Source organism: Buteo buteo, chromosome 11 (assembly GCF_964188355.1).
Source record: "Buteo buteo chromosome 11, bButBut1.hap1.1, whole genome shotgun sequence".
Lineage (NCBI taxonomy): Eukaryota > Metazoa > Chordata > Aves > Accipitriformes > Accipitridae > Buteo > Buteo buteo.
The window spans coordinates 39,283,118-39,304,952 of record NC_134181.1 but is presented as its reverse complement, the minus strand read 5'-3'; the positions used below and the strand labels follow the sequence as shown (position 1 = coordinate 39,304,952).

At 42.1% G+C, this 21,835-nt stretch overlaps 1 protein-coding gene across 1 annotated transcript in view; it reads left to right on the top strand.

Annotated features, from left to right (window-relative positions):
- The window catches only part of BCR (BCR activator of RhoGEF and GTPase), a 107,524-nt gene that overhangs the window by 37,756 nt on the left and 47,933 nt on the right, over positions 1–21,835 (top strand). Inside the window, exon 2 of the mRNA XM_075041668.1 lies at positions 14,485–14,669. Coding sequence (XP_074897769.1) covers positions 14,485–14,669 — 185 coding nt within the window. The remainder of the gene's footprint in view (positions 1–14,484; positions 14,670–21,835) is intronic.

Here is a 21,835-nt window from a genome sequence, read left to right as displayed (position 1 = left end):
ATATGCCCGCAATGCTGGGTGGGTGCATTTTATGAACTATATAAAAATCTGTACTGTGGCTTGCACCACCCTGAGGAAGTAAAACAAATCCCAGGTTAAGGTTTTCTTTTCGGTCTGTCTTCCATTCTGGCCAGACCCTACTCTTGGGGCAGGAACCAGCTTTCCACTTTGTGTGAGTGGATACCCTGCTTGGCACATCAGATAGTTAGTACCACATAGCAACTTACAATTAGTATTTCTGTCTTTCTGCTCCAGTAATATTGACAGGAATCTTGTCTTGTCCCACTAATTCTTCAGTTATCTCAAACCTATCAAAGTGCGTGAGTCTGTCAGACAGTGTAGTTGTTTAAAAATGCTGCTGAAAATTAAAGTGAAGCATTAATCCAGGAAACATAGCGGGGTGCAGAGGTTTTGTAGAAAACAGTTACTGTGCTGTTGAACAGTATCTGCTCTGTGCAGCTTGCAGTCTAAAACGTCAGAACTTCTATTTCAGGGCTGTGTCAAATTGCTTGAAGTTTTTTAGGGCTGGACCAAGCATCAACACAACACGCCTTCCAAGTTTCTGTAAAAGTCCTAGTAAAGCAGTATCTAAATATAGTGTTGATGTACAAGTGTTCCTTTATTTTTCCCCTGTTGTGTTTTACTTGCTTCTGGTTGTACGTTTATTCCATTTAAAGAGGGTTAGGTTTTTCTCTAAAGTTTTCACTCAAAATATTTGACTGCCTACAAACACGATATGATAGACAAGAGATTAAAATAAATAAATACATTTCCTATGAAAGGAATGAAGATATGAGGCAGCTAAGCTTTAGAGCAGCCAGCAGGCTACAGCTGTGCTGCATAGAGGAAAGCAGCCATCCTTCTGGGTGTGTGCTCCGTTACTGGCACAAAGATTAGCTGTACGTACAATTTACTCAGTTCACAGTATGTATCTGTGCCTGGCTAATCTTTTCCCTTCCAAAATGGTCCAGTCAAGTCAGAAACCATGGCCTGGATCCCCTGCCTCTGAAGAGGGGAGCATAACTGTGAGGATTTCTTCTGTTGTCAAGCAATTGATCCCCTTCCAGTAAGCAGTTTATCCCATCTAAGATTCTTGTCTGCTTCTCTGGACTATATAAGGAATTTAGGTTGACACCGTTCCTAAATCAGTTGTTTGGGGGTAGGTGGGGTGAAACGAGCTTCCAGTGCAATACAAACTGATGTAAATTTGTATTTCCCCACCTCTGCTGACTTTAATTGAATGAGGCCAAAGAATCATTTAGGTCTCTGTTCTTTCTAAGGTGTCTGGTCAAGATGCTGAGACCATATGTGTACTTGTAATGCATTTGGGCACAAAGTTCTGTTATCACTAGACCCACACAAAGGGCTTTTGGAAGCTCTGTGTCTGTGGCTTGAAGATTTTGGATTTTGTCTCAAAAATTTGAGGTTTTTCTCTTTGTAGCTGTAGATGGCCCTCCTTAGAACTTCTCTTAGTGGTTCTTGGATTTGTAGACTCCTTTTCCTGTCAAAATACAGATTTCAGTGTCAGTTCATGCAGAGCATCTAATAGCCAGGGTTTCCATGACCACTATTCAGGTGCCAGTCACAGGCATTCAGGCTTGCTCATTGCTTTGGCTGAGCTAAAGATGCTTTTAAGCCCCTTGTTTGAATGCTGCAGTGAGCAAAGGGATGAGCGGCTCAGTGGTCCCTGACACAATGGAAGCTGGTTCCAGTCACTACCTGCCTGCTGGGAACTGCTCGGGGCTGTTCACGAGCAGTTGATGTGGCAGTACTGTTGGTGGTTGATAGCTCATGCAAGACAGCCCCTGTTACAGCTCCCACTTTCCTTTTTAATGCTTTGTTCTCTAGCAAAATGTTGCTTGTAAAGGGGGGGGAGGGAGGAGATCCCAGGCTATTATCTGCTAAGTAGGTCGTAATTCTGGTAAATAATTGATTTATTTTTTTCAGGCTTGAAATCAGAAGCAGACCTTAGGTGCCAGTGTCAGACCACTGTGATTATCACTCCTTCTGGAATTTCAGTGCTTCTTGTTGGGGAATGGTTGTCTGGCTCTTTTGGGAGGGGGATGCTGCTGGAAATAAAAGGAGAAAGTGTTTCTTTTGCTGCTGTATTGTTTTTAAAGTTTCTTGCTTTGAACTAGCTCCTCGGGTAAACTAATCCTCTAGGTCTGCTTCTGGCTTGTGTTATGCTCTGGACTAGCTGCTCAGACTCTCTCTTTACCTGTTTTTATTAAACAATGGAATTTGGAAATGAAAGTGTTAACAGCAGCAAGCATCATCACTGGCTGTGTCTGCTCTGTATATGAGTGTCTATGCTGTACTGGTTAATCTTTTAAAATCTTACCCTGCTGTGCAGACTGCTCCATGCGAGTCTGGTGTGGATTCCTTGGGTTCAGCCTGTATTTTGGCACAGCCAAATCCTGTTCCCAGGTAGTTGGGACAAGTGGTCAATTTTCTACTCTGTGTGTGTGTGTACACACACACATATATATATATGTGTATGTATACGTATATATATGTATGTACACACACTTGGTGTATACATTTTGTGTTTCTTGACACTTTGTGTCCAGAGCGTTGCCCTAACAAGCTTCCTTCACCATTAGGGAAAGAGAAGGTCTTGTGCAGGAAAGTGGGGTGTGGGGACAGCCTCCCTGAAAATCTGTTTCTTTTGTGACTTGCCTGGGAATGAGTTCTCACTGTTGACAATCCTTAGCTACCTCATCTCCAGTACAGCAGTAGTGCAAAGGCTTCTCTAGGGCCTGCAGCACAGAGAGCTGTTCTCACAGGTAAGTCTTTCTGCTTTACCCTCTTCTACTGCACCAGCTGATCTGAATTACAGCTGCTGAGTGCCCTTGAAGTGTGTGTGTGTGGCAGTCACAGCTGCTTGCACAGGGAGCCAGGCTCTGATCCTGCCTGTGTCTGTGTGCCTCTGCATATCCACAGCTCTCCTTGAAGCATTAGGGAGCCACAAGAGCTCAGTTCTTGGCCTTGGTGCAAAGTTACCATATGAAACTACTTTGTGACTTGCTGGGCACGAACACTCTAAGCATTTGCTTTGAGAGCTACTGTCTGAGCAGGAACTCTGCTTTGTATAAACAAGTTAGGGCACAGAAGAAGGCTGTTGGGGGACACCATCATCTACGTAGGGTGTTGCATCTTAGTTGCGACTGGTGTGGTCCTGTTTTCCTTTGGATGAAATTCTTTGGCATTTTAGTGCTTCCCCTTGGCATGGCTTCAGAATCACTTGTTGGTTCATTCATGCTGTGAGATGGCAGAGCTTAATGAAATGGTGGTGTAACACATCTGTGTTACCGAAATAAGCTCCCTCTTATCCCATATTTTAGTAAAATATGAACAGCAATGAATCAGTCAATGGTGCTGAAGTGTAAAACAGCATTGTTGGTGTCTGATAGAGTATACCATGAGCTCAGACTGAGAGGTCTTTCCTCTCATCTGCTCTTTAGCTTCTCTGAGAACTCCGACTGGCACCACTGTACTGCTTGTTCTTGAATCATGTTTTTTTGAATTTATCCTTCACAATCATAATAATAAGAGGAGGACTTCTACTTCTAGAAGGAGATTCTGCAAAAGCAGCACACAGTTTGGGAAAAAAGGTGGTATGCTGTGTCAGGTGAGAACTTACTAGCCCAGAACAAACCTTGGCATGTGACCCCAACTGCCTTCATGTAATCTAGTAGTTTCAAGGGAAAAGAGATGGGGAGTACATGGTGTTTATTAATGCTGGTAGGGAGCTGTGTTCTAGCTTCAGCATCTTTAATAAAAAAAAAAAAAGAAAAGGTTTCTATAACTACCTTGCCATGGTTATGAATGACACAAAACTGTTGTTTTTTCTTCTCCAGCCAGATGACAGGAAGACACTGAGCTTGGGCAGCAGCTGTGTTCAGAAAAGGTTGTTAGTGGTGTAGGCAGAACCATCTGCCTAGCAAGGCATTTAGCTTGGGTTGCTTGTTCTAGGCCAAGATGGTAAATCAATAGCTTATTTTTTACAGTGTAACAAGTAAGATGTCAGTGGCTAGATTTACAGTGTAAACAGGAAAATGGTGGCTAGCTTTATTGGCTTCTTAGTGTCCTAGCTGCACTAGTGAGAAAACAAAACATCATGAAAAAAAAAAAAACCAAAGCAACTCATCCTGGAAGAGATTGAAGATCTAGAAACAGAACAGTATTCTTATCAGACACGTTTACTGTTTTTTTGAATAGACTTTAATACCTCCTGCTGCCTAGGGCTGGTCCTCCCTTCCTTTCTCACAAAACTGTCAGTTCAGTTAAACTCTTGTTTTAACAGGCACTTTCCTCTCTGCATGGCAGGATTTTTGGTTTGCTCTAGTTAAATACAGGAAATGGAATATATACATCGTGGGGTTTTGTGTTAACAGATCGTGCTGTGGCAATTGGTCCATTTTGTTTCTATTAATTTTCTAATCTTTTCTGGAGATTCCTGTTGCCAAACATTGTTTGAAGTGGCTGCAAAACTTTGAGACAACTGTGAAGAACAAAATAGTAAATAGTATGCTGATCATGGTTGGAATTTTCATCCATTCACCTGTCAAATGACAGAGCCATGCTAGGTATGAGAGAAGCAGCCCTCCCAATGTAGTTGGTATATGCAGTTTCCTTTTAGGCTTTGTTACTAGGGTTTGGGTTTTTTTGTTTGTTTGTTTGTTTTTTGGGGGGGTTGTTTTTTTGTTTGTTTGTTTTTGAGAAATGAAATGAAGGCTGTAGTTCGAGCACAGCAGTAGTGCTGACCTGAGCAGTCACACTTGTTCTATCCCACCTCTGTGCTGTTATGCTGATGCATTGTGTGGAGATGATCAGTGAAATGGAATAGGGAACTGCTCTGGGTTATGAAATAACACTCTTGCCAGTTATTTTTAGCTTAGCCAGCTCCTATTGTGGTTTGCTGTGCTCCCTGCAAACATGCCTGTTATGGTACAGTGGGGGGAGACATGGACAGGAACCTACAAAGAGAGTGGAGACTGCTTGAATCCTAAAAATTTAGCTCTCATAATGCATTCCCTGCTTTTGTTGGGAAATAGTCTGACTTCTAGGTGGTTCTCCTTACAGCTGTGTGTGGTTCGTGGTTGTTTACTTGTTTGGTTTTGTTTTGTTTTTGGTTTTTTTACCTTATTTTTCATGGAAACCTTTTCTCTATTTTAATCAGCTTGCACCTCTGATTTAGTCAGCGCTGAAGCTCCTGGTGCCTTTGGTGCAAAGCCACACATACTTATGAATGTATCTGCCTGTCCATGTATTTTTATACTGCAAAAAAGTCTTAAATTCTGAACGACCAGGCCTAAAATTTGCTTTCTGCCTGTTAGACTTGCAGTGAATGAGAACAACTAAACTTGGTGCACAATCCTGACTAAGGAATGGAAAAGAAAACTGGAAAGGTGTCCCAGTTTGCTCTGGGATTTACTTTGCCAAGAACATCCAGTGGCCTGACTGCCAACATGAACTGAACATGGAAACCTTTCCAGCCTGCCTGGGAAAACATAGAACAGGAGAGGAATCTAAAGATAGAGACCATGGATGAAAACAGATTCACTTTCTGCTCTGTGCAAGGCAGGAGTCTGAGAGGTATTCATCCATGTTATGGGGTGTTACATTGTGCCATATGACCTAGTGATAAACATTTAGGAGAAACAGTAAAAAAAAAAAAAGGCAACAGGAGTTTCGCTGTTTTGGGCCCTGGCCTGCCCTGTGAGTTAAGTATTCTCACACTCTTCCTTGAATGGATGGTACCTATGTAATTCAGGCCTGACCTGAATTTCTCTGTTTTTACCTGTTGGCAGCATGTTTGCAACCAGTCATGCTGGGAACATACCTCGTTCATATATGCATGTGTTTACTTGCTGATGTTTAGGGCTCTAAGGGATGGCGATTAAACTTTTTAAGTGCCTTGGAGAGCATGTAGCAGCCAGTAGGACATAGGCATTGTCAACTGTCATAGAGAAATGTTCAATTCTTGCCTTTTGCAGTAACTATGGGTAACTGTCTTTCCTAATGTTAGTGACATACACCGTGCTTGTAGTATATCTTAAAATTTACAAATTGCTGTGGAGACATCCTATATTTGAAAGGCCACATCTTCTAAACGTGTAACTTGTTTTCCTCCTAATCACAACTGTTATCATCAGTTGGACTCCTCTGTCTAGTTTGTGGTGTGCAGTGGTTGTGTTTCCCTCCCAGTATTTCAGTTTGATTGAAACTGATCCAAGTGTCAAACGTTTTAGAGAGATGGGAATTTACACCTCTGCTACATTTCCGTTGCTGACCTCTGTGGCATGCACTGTGTCAAAGCCTGGCTGAATGTAATGTGTGGATGACAGCTTGGTCTACACTCCTTAGCATGTAGCACTCCATGGTTGCTGAGCCAGAGTTGTCTGAAGCAAAGATGAGCAGCGGGAAGTTGTGCTGGCTAGTAGAAGGGAAATCTTTGGAATATGCGTGCTACAGTGCAGTCTTGTCTGGTAAAAGATGGACTCTCCTGAATGATCGGGTTAGCTTCCTGATTTTTTCTCTCATGATAACAAATCTCTCAGTAGCCTTCGTGAGCAGTTCTTTCTGTCCTGTGTGAGGATGCCTTAGGCTTTCCTGAGGTGGAGAATGGTCTCAGTAGTTCCAGCTTTCACATCATGGCTGGATCATGGAACCTCACTCTGCATGGGTATTAGATCTGTGTGATTGTTAAATCTGTCCCCAGGAAAAAGCCAATCAGAGCAAAATGCAACAGCATGTCTTAGTAACAGACTGCTACAAACAGATCAGACCTGTCCTCTAGTCTCTGCATGAACTCTTCATGGAATGTATGGGCAGATTAAAAAGCTCTGATCTTCTTTTTTAGATGTTTAATGATCTGGGTTTGACACACCTAAAAGATTAAAAGTGGACTGCAGTTAATTCATCTCCTAAAGACTTAAGGGAGCTGTCTGCTACAAGGATAAAGCTCATCTGTGGTAGAGACAGAAGTTTTTTGGAGGCTGGTTAACATCTATGGCCTGAGATCCCCCGGGGGAGGGAGGGTGGAGAGAACCACCAGCTGTCTTGCTGCTTCCATATGCAAGGTACATTGCTTTCTCCTTCCGTCTGAAAAATAAGATGCAGTTCTCAATCACTACATGCATGCATACATGTGCACTCACATGTGCACACACAAACACACCGTAACCCTTAAAAGAAAATTAAACATTGGGTAAAATGTACGTGTGACAGATACTTGTTTCTGCAGCCACTTAACATGCTGCAGAAAGATGACCTATTACAATGGGAGAGGGGACAATACAAACCTGAAATGGATGTGGTGATTTCAGGGAAATCTGCTGAAGTTTTGGTTTCACAGAACTCCTTTTTTGGTTGCTGTGTAAGCTGTAGTTGTCATTCCAGTGTCCAGCTATGTATTTAGAAACCTCCCTTCCTGGGGTACTGTTCGCCTTTTGTCCTATTCCCTAAAGAGTGTTTCATTGCTAGTTGTCAACATACAGCACACTTTCAGAGCCCATTTCATGTCTGCCTGCAGAAGGAAAACTGCAGCTTGGCTGCATTGTGTGAAACTGCTTGTTTAACTCTGCCTTGGTTTTGTGTGCTGATGGTCTATGGCTGGGCTGTGTTATGTATTTCACTGCAATTCTACTTCTGCAACCCATGCTCCCAAACAGCTTGTTCAGCAGTGGTAAGCAAGATCATCCTCTGTGGGCATTTTTCTTCTATGGTGAAAGATGGTGTGCCTTGTAGGAGTCTATCAGTAGCACTGGTAGTTGGATTGTCTTCATGTGCTGAATGGAGAAATACAGTTTGAGGCCATAGGCAGGCTTGGAGCTAGCTTTTGTTACTTTTTGCCTTTCTGTTTTCATGCTCATCTAATGCTAAAGAATGAATTTGCAGACTAATGGGACTTTTTGTTGCTAAATGATTTGGTTTTGTATTTGAGTGGGGGCTTCAGGTTTCACTAAATATCTTTACATGTAGATACACTGTCTTTTCGTAGAGAAGAGATACAGAGCATGAAGGAGATAGTTTGTTTTGAATCTGTTTAGCATCCTAGCAGAGCCTTTTCTTCATCAGTCTGAGAAGAATAAAGCCATAGGGATTTGACATGGCAAATGCTCTCTTTTTTTTTTCCTTTTGATACTTGATTTTCATTCTGGGACAAGCTTCTGATATAGGTAGACAACATAATTATTGTTTGTGGATCTCAATTTTGTGCAAAAGTGTACAAAGTATTGAGTGCACTATTTCCTGGTTTTAGAAATGATGATTCAGAAGGTGTCAAGGAAATAAGCAAGATGCTCAGTTTTCCATAGTTTAACTCTTCTATTTTTTTTTAGAAAGTGCTGCTGTATTCCCTAGGCAACTGCATTCACAGCCCATCCACACTGATGTGCTTCTACATGTGCTAGGCACTGGGCCCGAATCCCTGATTCTTCTTCAAGTAGCCTGGCCAGCGCTAAGAAATGACATGACAGGATTCTGTATTGTTTATCACCAAGCAAACAGTAGTATGTAAAAGCTGGAGCTAAGGTCAGTAAGGCATATTAGTAACTTAAAGGTTACCCCCCCCCCCCCAAAAAAAAGAAAAAAAAGTAAAAAAAAAGAAAAAAGAAAAAAAAGTGTTGCATTTTGGTAACTTACCCCCAAACCAGCCATGTGTAAATCCCAGGAGTTGACTAAGCTTCAGCCTAAAGGAAACTCAAGCAGTGTTTTGCTAATATGATGATACGATGTCTTCAGTTGCAATACAAGATTTAAGTATACCCACCCCTGAACTACCACACATGTATCCCTTCAGTTTGGATTTCTGTGCCATGAACTAGATCAGAAAGCTGATCCAGCTTAGAAGGGAAGTGTTAAAGATATTTTTCTTTGAGCTGGCTGAGTTCTTTTTCTGGACCGTAGACATCTGTGGGGTTGCAGAACTAAGGGGTTAAGAGGGGAAAGGGCCATGCAATGGTTTGTGGCTTGGTGGGGGGAAACCTTAAACCCCTGTTGCTGCCAAGACAATGCATTGTCAAACTATGGCCTCACACATTCCCTGGCACAGAAACACACAGTCAGAAGATGCAAACTGCCTTAGCTCTCTTCTACTCTGCAGCTGCAGAAATGTTTTTGGAGTGAGTATACACATTACAAACTTCTGCTAGCCTTGGTACCATTTACAATGAAGCCACAGTGATGTGGGGCTTTGGCATGAGGTGCAATTCCCCCTCCCCCTCCAGGATTCTAGGTATTTACTTAGGCAGGCAGGTCTGAGCTGCTGTGGCTTCACTGCTCTTTTAGCGGGATTAGCTGGAGCACAGCTAGCTTGGAAGCTTCTCTGCGTGCTGCTATTAAGCCTCTCAAACAGCTACGGATGTTATGATGCTGTAAAAGTATGACACATGCATTTGAACCATTGTGTGGCCCTGGATTAGACGCAGCTAATCTTTCTTTTTACTTAGAAGTTAATTTCTTTTTCCCTTCCTGCTTTCGAGTTAGATCTATGACTTGATTTCATATTCCCAAAGAATGAATGTGGCACCCAGCAGGAAGGGTGTAGGCAGCAGGACAGGGAACAGTGTTGCTGTGCTGTCTCTGAGTGCCAGTGAATTTGTGACTAACTGTAAATTTGTTAGATTCTTCCTTACCCCCCAGCCAGGTGAAACTTGAGGTAGTGAGGGAGGAGCACTTTAGAAGAGGGGAGGAAAAGGAAAATAGAGAAAAGGAATATTAAGTTTGAGAAAACCAAAAGAAAATGAAAAAGGGACAGATATGAGAAAGGAGGTGAGAGGATGGAAGTGGTAACTGAGGAGGGGGGTGGTGGAACAGACTCATAAAAGCTGGAGCAAAGCAAGGCCAGGGAGGCCATCGCTGGCAGCACCAAAGGTGGAAGTAAATGCTTGAGGTTTTTAGCAGAATGTGTGAATTGATGATGAGCCTTTGTAGCCCCAGGTAGTTCATTGCACCTGAAGATAGTGCTTGGTGCAGGAGAGGGGTACTGTAAGAGAATGTCAGAGGGCCAGTGGTAGAAATAGCTACTCTTAGGTGCGGAGAGGGCTTGTTTCTCTAAGTTACAGCTGCTGCTCTTCTCTATGGGATGGGATCTCTTACAGGTTACCCAAAGAGGAGGAGAAAGGAAGCCTGCTGGTGAGGTGAGAGAAGCATGACACACACAGAGTAATGTCCTCAGTATCTCTTTCTGGTGCTGTCTCAATACAATGTGTTTGAGCCCATCATCTTTGTATGCCTACCCTTTTTCCTTAGTTGTCCCTTGTCAGCAGTTGTCTGTTGTTCCTGTGTTTCATCTTTCTCTGGCTTTGATGGCTTGGTTACTGATGAGTTACTAGCTGGCCCTAAAAGAAGAATAAGAATCCTCTTAATGCTCACCCTATCTGAGACACTGGCTAAGAAACCAAGTGCTCTTGCTTGGGCCCAGCTGCTGTCTCCACTTGCCATCTACAACAGCAGCACCCAGAGCAGCTGAAAGTGTCCGAGCAGGTGAGCTCCTGGCTCTCTCTTTGCTCTAGTCTTTTTGCTCCCAGGTAGAGCCTGAACAGCCTGTGCAGCATTGTGCTGGGTTTAGGAGATCTGAATAACCCAGTTTCCCTAGCAACAGTGGTCTCTTTAATCACAGAGATACAAGTCTCTACCTCTGTTATTAGTGTTAAGACTTGCATAGTGTATCTGGCTATGGTAATACTTTGCTTCTGTTGGAAAAAATGGTAGAGTAAAAGCAGGAAGGTCCTTCTGCCTTGGAGATAATTAAAATCTCCATAGGTGGATTTCAGTGCTGTATGCAGCAATAATAGAAAAAAAGAGGGATTATAACTACTTCTGAGCTTTTTTTAACGTGTAAAGGATCCCTGGAGGATACAGAAATAAAGTTTTAAATTCTGTGTGGAGCTTTCTATGCACAGATCTCATGGCATTCTGTGACACTGATAGATTCATTCCTTGTTGAGATGTGTTATTTTCATTTTTATGGTTAGGGAGACAAAGTGATTTAAAGGTAGACTGAATCTTGTTGCAAAGCCAGGAATAAATCTCCTCTTCTGAGCCCAAGTCCTCCACCTGCCCTTTCCTTCAGTTTCAGATAAAGGTTTCCGTGTGCTGTAGGAGACAGAACGTGTTATGGAAGGTAGAAGTGTGAAGCCTGCTTTTTAGCAGGAGAAAGTGAGGAAAGTGAAAATACTGTGATTCACTGCAAGCCTTTCTGCTAATATATTTTAGTCTACTTTCACTCCCCCATTAACAGAAGTGGAGCAAACTATATATTTTGAAAGTGAGCACTGGGAGTGAAAGAAATATTCCTGCCTTAATTTCTGCACAGCAACATGGTCTTGTTACTGCAAACCAGGAGAAACTGGTTTGGATAAGAGTAGTTTGATGACAAACTCCTGAATGAAAAAGAACTCTTACTTGATCAAAGGCATGAAGCCTACATAAGCGCCCAGTACTGATGTTCCTCCTTGGATAATGCCAGTGTTAAATTGCCAGTGATGTCTTGCAGGCTTCTTGGGTTACAAAGGTGGGCAAGGGACAGCTGAATGGAAAACAGATATCTGCACTCCTCTACTGAAGTTATACGGTGTTAGGGGTTTTGTTGGTGTGGTTTTGTTTGTTTGTTTGTTTGTTTTTAATATGGCATAAATAGTGCATAGATGCAAGGAGAAACCCATCCTTCTTCCTACTCAGAATTCTAGTTTCTGGAGTCAAAACAGTCCCTTAACCTTCTGGCCAAACAGAAGACCATCCATCTTGTGTGTGAGGAGGGTATTTTTACTTTTTCTTGTCAGTGTTTCCTTGCCTGTTTGGGTAGTGCAAGGTGGGGACCATGGTGTCTTCTCTTCCACATTCTTTCAACCAAAGAGATTTTGAAAATTCCATCATGAGATTTATTTGGATTGCAGGTGTTGTAGATGTTATCTAACTTCGAGATATCTAAAAATCTCTTTTGTTTGTGACTGAGAATTCTTATTTCAGCAACTCCCTTTCAAGCCTCTGTTTACCAAATCAACTTAATAGGGTGTCTTCTAAATGGTTGGGGAGCTCTGGAAACCTCTAACATCTAGACAAAAGTCTATTCCAGAGAACATGTACCACCTTTTTCTTCCCCCCCACCTCCTGTGGTCTTGCACAATCTAATGAGTCTTTTGAGGAATTCTGGGAGCATGATCACAAGGTAATACCATGAGCGGGTGGGTGACATAAAACTTATTGAACTTGTTAAGATAATATTACCACGATTCTTCAGCAGCCTAAAGGCCTTGTATACAGCTGTTATTTAGCTGGGTGGTATTTGGTACAAACCAAGACAGAGGCTCACTTCTACAGTGAGTTTATTGTTGGATTTTCAGTATATTGTTTGCGTAAATTCCCTAGACCAGCTCTCCCTCCTGAATAAGCCACATGGATCAAGTTTTATTCTGTTCCACACAAAGTTCACATCCTTTACTGGAATGAGTCATGCTTTAACTGAGTTTACTGTGAGGGAGGAAAGTGGGCTTTAAAATGTTACTCCTCCACCCTGCCTTAGTGATGTATAACAGGATTATTGGTATGCTTGGCAGCTGCTGCTTATTATTTTCGCAGAACCTGGATATTTGTGAAAACAAGTAAAAATTGGTCCTACTTGTGTTCAAGTGTGAATTTAATGGATAATTTTAAACTTAAAAGACAAAAAAGCTTTTTTTTTTTTTTTTTTTTTTTTTGTGGCTTTGTCTTCCATAAGGCTTGCCTGCTACTGTAAAAATGGATCTAACTTATCTCCCTGTGGTTATTTTTCAGTTTTGGGAGAAGAATGGCATTTTGTGACTTGTAACTGTGTTGTGGTTTAACCCCAGCCAGCAACTAAGCACCATGCAGCTGCTTACTCACTCCCCCCTTACCCAGTGGGATGGGAGAGAGAATCGGGGGGGGGGGGGGGGGAAGTGAAACTCATAGGTTGAGTTAAAAACAGTTTAATAGGACAGAAAGGAACAAAATAATAATGATAATAATAACAATAAAATGACAAGAATAATAAAAAAAGAATTGGAATATACAAAATAAGTGATGCACAATGTAATTACTCGCCAACCGATGCCCAGTTAACTCCCAAGCAGCAATCCACCCCTCCCACCAGTTTATATACTGGGCATGATGTCACATGGTGTGGAATATCCCTTTGGCCAGTTTGGGTCAGCTGTCCTAGCTGTTTCCCCTCCCAACTTCTTGTGCCCCTCCAGCCTTCTTGCTGGCTGGGCACAAGAAGCTGAAAAATTCTTGAGTTAATATAAACACTACTTGGCAACAACTGAAAACATCAGTGTGTTATCAACGTTATTCTCATACTAAATCAAAAACATAACACTGTACTAGTTACTAGAATGAAAATTTACTCTATCTCAGCCAAAACCAGGACAAACTGAAAGAGGAGGAGGAACTCTACCATTTTGGTGTTCTGTGGCCCATGCATGGCTGTTACTGTTACATACCTCTGGGCATTGACAGGTGAAAGTGCTTCACAGGCCGGTGTAACTCCTGTGTAAGGTTGTCTCCAGCTTTTCTCAGGCAAGATGTATGTGATGCAATGCCACTGTGCAGAAAGCAAATTTTGGTCCTCTGTGTATATTTCTTTGTGCAGAGAGGTAAAAGTCCTTTTAACCTATGGTAGAGGGAGCTGCTCAGTGTGTGTCCTTAATATAGATTTTTGCAGAAACAGTCTCTGTACACAGCCACTGAAGATACCAGAATCAATTGTACTACTCATCTTTCCTGCAGAAGTTCATTGATGTCTCGTGCAACAATGGTTAATTTAACTCTTCATACCACCATCCTTTTTAGTTTGTTTTTTTGGTTGGGTTTTGGGGGAGGCGGGGGGAGCAGTGGTTTGTTCATTTATTTAAGGAGTTAGTCCCAAAATTGAGGCAGAGGGGCAGCCAATAGAAGAGGGCCTTTTAAGATTTTATTTTTGGCAGTAGGTGCGTTCACTTGACATGTAAGACCTTTCTTTCCTAGTTCTCTTGTTCCTGAGAGGTCTGGAAAGAGTTATGTTTCTCCCCTGAGCTATGTATTATCTGTGATTGCTAAACTGGCAGGGGCATCATCTGTTCTTGTTTTACAGAAAAAACAGGGTCTGTTACCCTAACCCACTACATTCCTAAACCCAGACTGCATAACTTTTATGGAGACTGCAAAAGGATTTATTTTCATGCTAATGCTTTTGAAAGAAAACTTGAGGGAAGGAGCTGTAATTCAATGAACACCAATGTTAGGTATTAGAAAGGACTTTACCTTTTAGGACTTAAAATGAGTGAAGTGAACGTTTGGTGACAACATGAGTTTAATTAAATTTACACCTCCACTTGATCTATATTTAACTATCGCTGACTCTGGGTTTACTGATAAGTAATCATAATAGCTGGGAGGCAGGCAGTGCCTTGGTTGACCAGTCTGTCTCCTGTCCAGCTTGACTCTGACCGGACAGATTTTTCTCCTGTGTTTTTACAGATGCTTCATTCAGTGGCACACCACCTAGCTATGCGTATGATGCAGACCGTGCTGAAGAACAGAGGCGACATCATGATATGATGCCCTATATTGATGACTCGCCATCATCCTCACCCCATCTCAGTTCCAAGAGTCGGGGCAGCCGAGACACCCTATCTTCAGGGTCTCTGGAATCTACAAAATCAGTGAGTCTGAGTCCTTTCCTGCCTTTTTGGTGTCAGCAAAGACTTGCAGGTTTGCAAGGGGTAGACTGCTTTAACAGGAAGCAAAGACAGGGACTACTAGCACTGTAGGACAGATTACCTGGCATAATATAGCAGTGCCTGATTGATACTGTATATATAAAGCTAAATTGTGGCTTCTAGCTGATGCTAAGCCTAAACTTCAGGGATGAGTGTTGTGTGTATGATTTTTTTTAAGCCTCAGTTTTTCACCCTTTTTGAATTTTAGTGGAGAGAATTGGTGATTAATTGCTGTTGAGAGGGTCTCTAAATACCAGATATCCTGGAAAGGAGGCTCTGGAACAAAACATCCTACGTTATGATGTTAATGCATCTGTGCGTGTGGGTTGTCATTGCCTTTCACAAGGAAAATAAGAGTTATTTTCAGGTAGGTTAAAGGCTTTGATAAAGCATCTAGAATATAAGATCTGTTTCCTTTACCCTGTGACAATGGAATAAGAGGAATTAAAACTGCCAGCTCTGAAGTATGGTGACTTTGGGTGGAAGATGGCTACTTCTTATAACAAATCTGACTATTCGCTAAATAGCTATCTATATAATCAATTATGGTAGATAAAAAGTTCAGAAGGGACCACCTAGCCTGACCTGTGGTTTGATGTGGACCTTCAGGCTATCTTGCTTTATTTTTGCTTCAGGTTCAGTAGCATGGCTATAGCTTGGAACTTAAGGAAAATTTCTATTTTTGTTTTCACAATAGTCTTGGTAGAGAATCTGCTGCTTGCCTTGGTAAATAACTATTGAATGCTGTCTTCACAGTCAAAGGTGTCCTAGTTTCAGCTTGAATTAATCTGTTTGACTTTCAATCTTTGTTTCTCTTTATCGTTTTGCTTCCTAGATTGTAGAGCACTTCAATCCCAGGTTGCTGCTTCCCTGAGTATCTTTGTCCAATCTTCAAACTTTTGGTTTCCCTAAGTCATTCATAAAAGTGCTTAATAGCACAAAGACAACTATCACTTCCTTCCTAATGTATTTCTAAGAAAGCGTAGCCAAACAATCTGGAATTCCCACATTGTAAATGACACTTTGAAATCTGTCATTTAAGTGGTTTAACTTATGTGTCGGCTTTATCTTGTTCTGTCCTATTAATTAAGATGTCATGGGAGAAGAAGATGGATATTTTACAGATATCAGTGTACATGTAAGTCAACACCATCACCTTTATCAGACATTTATCTCACATCAAAACAATGTCGAGTCTGACAAGTTCCACAAACCATTGCTACTCAGCATTCATTATATACATCCTTCTATTAGTCTTTATTGGTGAGTGCCATATCATATGCTTCCTTACTTTTTCTAGGATGAATGTTAGATTAAGAAGCCTACTTGAGACAGTGTTCTTCTTGTTCTTTCTTATTTATAAAAGTGCATTGTCAAGATCTCTTAAAGCATTATCAAGTACATATATTGTTGATATTTGCTTAATTTTATTTGACTGTAAAGTATGGAATCTAGTTAGCTGCTTATGCTTTAGTCTGTTAATTCTGAGATGCTTTTTTATCTCTCAAGATGAGAATTCTTGTGATATGTAAGAGGCTTTTGAATGAAGAAATGATAATTAGTAAATTCAAAAGCTCCAAGAATGTTTTAATGTTGGCTTGAGATTTCCAGGTTATGTTTCTCAGGATGAAGGAAAAACACTATGTGACTACATATGGCTGAGAGTTATCTTCAAAGAACTAGCTGTCATAGTGCCTGTGACTGGGGGCCTGAAAGAGACACTGCCTAATATTTAATCCTCTTCTTTACTTCTTTGAATATTGCCTCATAAGCATTTAACAGGAGTTAATTTCAAATTTACCTTAATAACACTAGAAGGCTGCCGCCTTAAAAATAATTTTTAACACAAATGGCTGCTTTCTTTTCTCTGACTATAAAAAGGTGTTTTATGGCTTCCAAAAGAAAGAGGTGTCCTGATACTGATTAGACTTTTAATCGTGAACCTCAGCCACTTCAGTTGATCCTCTCTGTAATTAGTCCACAAATAGCAATGCCACTCATGAAGGACGGTCCATGACAAGGAGGAAGAGACTAATTTATATATGGTTGCAGTATTTCCCAAACAAGTTAAACTTTCTGTCATCACAACTTGTTACATGGCTTTTACTGTAGTTATGTTTTTCAGCTGTAGTGGAAAAGACATCAGTAACAAAATTAAGTTTCAAATACACTGTGCTGAGCCAAGCACTTAAAATGTATTGGATCAGAAATACCCGGACGTATGTCTGTTCTATTTTCTTTTTCACTATGCTTGATTAGCAGAAAACATTTTTTTGTTTACCTGTATGTGCTTTTATAGTTGTCTCCTTGCCCTTTTACTTCTTTCTTAGGTGCCTGCAATTAATTCTGAAAATTTTAGATTATTTTTATGACCAGAGTCTAGGAATCAACAGTTAACTGTATGTAACAACACAGCACATGCACTATATACACCACTTTGACAAAATACTAAGACTGTGAAGTCATTCAGAAGTTAAGAAGTTACTACGGTTATCCAGCCTTGCCTTGTGCCTATAGCCTTGTCTTGAATCATAGAATCATAGAATATCTCAAGTTGGAAGGGACCCATTAAGGATCATCAAGTCCAAGTCCCTGCTCATCGCAGGACTACGTAAGACTAAATCATCTGACTTAGAGCATCGTCCAGATGGTCCTTGAGCTCTGACAGGCATGGTGCTGTGACCACTTCCCTGGAGACCCTGCTCCAGTGACCGACCACCCTCTCAGCGAAGAACCATTTCCCAATGTCCAATCTGAACTTCCCCTGATGCAGCTCCATTCCATCCCCTCGTGTGCTATCGCTAGTCACCAGAGAGAAGAGATCAGCACCTCCCCCTCTGCTGCCCCTCTTGAGGAAGTTGCAGACTGCGATGAGGGCACCCCTCGGCCTTCTCTTCTCCAAGCTGAACAAGCCAAGTGACCTCAGCTGTTCCTCGTAAGTCTTGCCCTCCTCTGGACACACTCTAATAGTTTGATGTCCTTCTTACAGTGAGGCGCCCAAAACTGCACACAGTGCTCGAGGTGAGGCCGCACCAGTGTTGTGCCGAGTGGGACAATCGCCTCCCTGGACCAGCTCGCTGTGCTGTGCTTGATGCACCCCAGGACACGGTTGGCCCTTTTGGCTGCCAGGGCACACTGTTGACTCATATTCCACTTGCCCTCAACCCAAACCCCCAGATCTCTTTATGATAACTTTCAATTACACAATCATGTCCTATTTTTTCTATGAGGCTCCTGCACTGGTCAGTGTATATAGTGAATGATACTCACTGGATTCAGTATTTTATCTCTAGAGCTATGTGTATACCTTATTTACAGGACACTGTGCAAACCGCTTGGAGTACAACAGTACTCATTTCCTTTTGGCATAACCATTAACTCCAAATGCAGTTGGAATGCTATACAGGTCTTAATTATCCTTGCAATGTTCCTGTGAGATAAGAGAATGGTATGTTCACTAACCACAGGTAATCAAGGCAGACAGATTATAGGAAAAGTGTCTGCTAGTTTTGGCTGCTTAATGTGAGATGCGTAATGTTCTACAAAACCAGGCTCTGACTTTTAATGCAGTTTTCTTCACATTTAAAGTAAAATCCCTTTAATTTCACTTGCAACCAAGAGTTAACAACACTCCAGTCAGGTACCCAGAAAATGGAAAATATTGCAGATGATTTTTTGTTTGTTTGTTTTAAATGTAATTCAAAGTCATTTGCTTAGCATCACACTGACACAGCAGCATTCCGGTGTGATGTTCATCTACCTTATCCATGAGACCAGCCTTCCTCTTGGAGATTGGGTTGTTGCTGTCTGGCTATTGAGGGCATTTTGCTTTGACTTATTTTGTGGGCTTGCTGTGGGCTTTGTATTTTTCTGCCAAGTGTTTGAAGTCCTTCCATCTCCTTATAGCAGCTATAGCCTTTGGTTGGATAGCACATCAGGGTTCCACCTGGTCTACCTAGCCACCATAGAGAAAGTGCAGATTGGCAAAAGCAGTGTCTCTTTCTAAAAGAGAATGAAGCGATATCTCCTGGACTACTTGTGGAGGGGCTTCATGTTGTTCCCTCAGCATATCGGGTGACTTGAGAACAGCGCTTCATGTTTTGTGTTCCAGGAACTGAGTGCTGCAATTGACTCCCAGAAGGTTTGTGGTGTTTACGCCTTGTCATTTGGGATCTGTTTTCCAATCCTCCCTACCACCTGCATCATATAAGCAGACTAAAAGATGCTGGCTGCTCTGCCTCCAAACTGTACCACTTCAGCCACCTCTTATGTATTTATATTCCACCTGCTGTGTGTCCATTGCACAAACATCTGTTGCTATCCAAGGAGGGTGACAAGAGGTGCACCAGCATCAGTTTTGTCTGTGACCCAGAGAGGACATAATCAACATGGGCGTTTATAGTGTGGATCTCAGCATCCCTTGACGTGTCGTGCTTGTGATAAGGAGGCTTTAACAAATGTTTGTGTTGAGCAAGCTAGGTCGTACACCCTCTTCTGGCTCTTCCAGAATCTCATGCTGAGCTGCTGACGCATGTCCTGGCATAAAGCCAATGCTTTTGCCAAACTTTGACTGTTGCTCTGAAGCAAGCCTACAGGGGAAAGAGAAAAAAGGAGAAATAGGTTCCACTAATGCTTAAGTTGTTTGTTTATTTAGCTTGAGAAGTGATTTAATTTTCCTGAACCTTGCTTTCTGTAACAGTTGAACTGTTGTGATTGAACTTTCCAAAAATTCTGGAAACCTGTCTTGGAAAATGTCAGCCCAAATGTTTGCCAAATAAGACAGTGCTGGTAGCTGCAAAAGGTGTCAGACAGTGTTTGTAATAGGTGGTGATAATTCACTCCCAGAAAGAGAGAGAATATGTCGGTCTTCCCCAAACAGCTAGGGTGAAAAGTAGAGAAGACACCTGGATAGAGCTAGAGGACAGAGGGAGAACTTGCTACAGTATTCTTGGGGCACAGGAAGGTGTTGGGACAGCTGGAAAGTTAGTGACTGGCACCCTTCACCAGAGAAGAGTTATCGCCAAGAGTTTTGGAGTGGGTAGTTTGCAGCTTGGAGAGAGGATGGGAAGCTTCAGTCATCATGATCCTGTTGCTGCTACATGGGGAGAGATTACAGCAATGGGAAGAGCAGAAATAAGAAAGGCCTTTCAAGATCAGCTCACCAACAAAGCCAGGCTCAAAGGCTTGTGTGGAGGTGGGCGCAGGGCTGCCAGTGGAAAGGCAAAGCTGGTTCCACCCCCCAGGAAATGGAGTCACTTCTCTAGAGTTTAGAAGATGATGTTTTTGCCAAAACAGATCTCTCCTATTCTTGTATATATCACGCCCAGGAAGGCAGGAGTGCTAAAGCTGAGCAACTAACTCTGACTTTCTGTTCTGTGTGGAGGGGAAATTGGCTGGCACTTAAAAGATTTCCAGGTGGAATTTCTCTTCCCTTTTCTGCTGTGCAGTCCGTGGTTGGCGCAGCATTGGCAGCCATTACCGGTCCTCAGACCAGAATCTTTTGTTCTCACTATCTGCCAAGCTATGCAGAAAGCAGGGCTGTAGCAGAGCAGGTTGTGGACGTTTCTCCTAGCTTGGTCCCAAGAGGGTCCAGAAAAGTTGACCTCTGAAGCTACAGCAATAAATGGGATTACTGCTCTGCTTGGTACTACTGTTCCTAGCTTGTCCTTCCCTCTCCAGCATTGCCAAACCCTTCTCCTTTCTTCCTCTCAGTATTTGGTTTTGTTTGTTTGGTTTGTTTTACTGTCACTTTCGTCTCACCACCCCCAACAGATGCAACTTTTCCTTTTTTATTCTCCAACTCTTTGCTCCTTAAGGGCTCTGCCTGGATGTACAACCCTTCCTGAGGAGAGCTGGCACACCAGTACTGATGTTATAAATAATGTTGGCTCCTCTCCCTGCTCCTTCCTCTCCCTGAATGGAGCATGATTGGCTTGATTACAGAATTTGCCCTGTTTAATATCACCAAGACAATGAGACACCTCCAGCCTGTTTAGCAGAATGTTTCAAAGATATTTACACTTTAAAAATTGAAAGGAATAGTTTTTCTTCTTTGTAGACTGTCAGCTTCTCTATGAGATTCTGAGCTGTCCTTACTGGAAACCTCTCCTTTGAACGCATTCATTGCACAGCATGTGAACACACTGTACCAAAGGAAGGTCTGAGAGTTAAAGTGCCTTTTATACGCCCACTTTGAATCACTGATTCTCTTTACAGAGCTGTGCCAGCAGCAACCACTTTGCAAAATCTTATGTGTTGTGGTTTCTAGATTCTTAATCTGTGTTCTTCTAACATTTGCAAGAAAACAATTATTGCTGTTAATTTAAACAACAGCCAGAAAGCCCTGAGTTCTTTAAACAGAGTCAAGAAGAGCTGAATCTGTCTAATCCTTGGAGCTGGTGAATCTCAGGCTTGCAGTAATTGAATACAACATGCAATGCCAACCTGGTTAGTAAACTAAAGTACTTAGGCTGACAAGCTGTAAACACATTCAAAACAGCCATGGCTCCGGGCCACTGTATGCATTCTGTCTAATATCTTCAGTGCTTCTAACCACTCTGACTGGCCTTGGTTCAGGTCGGAAGATTGCATTTATGACTGTGACTCAATCTTTTGGTTTTTCAGTCTTTGGAATAGCAAGAAGCACCACCCAGTTGAGAAGAAAACACCAGAAGCTTATAGGCATGAGATACCTGGAAAGCTTCCTTTATACTGCTTTCCACCTTCCTTTTTGTTTTCTTTTTTAAAAAATGTAGTTCATTAGGAGTGGAACCAAAGAACTGGTTTCTTGCTTGCTTATCCAGAACTGGCTGGGTGTTGGGTCCTCACAGCTCCCATGGCAGGCAGACAGGAATGCTCTGGCTGCTGCCTTGTGACAGTCTTGTAAGACAGATTTATTCTGAAACATGTGGGTCAAGAGGTAGCCAAGAAATGGTAGGGCAGCGCAGAAAGGCTAGAAATGGATGCTGGCATCAAAGAGGTAGGGACAGAGTCAGAACATGAAATACTAGTCAGACTTGTACAAGTAAAAAACGGGCCAACCAAGCTGGGTAGGAAGGATGGGATGGACTGCTGACCACCTGGCACTCCCTTCTGAGTGGTTAGAATTT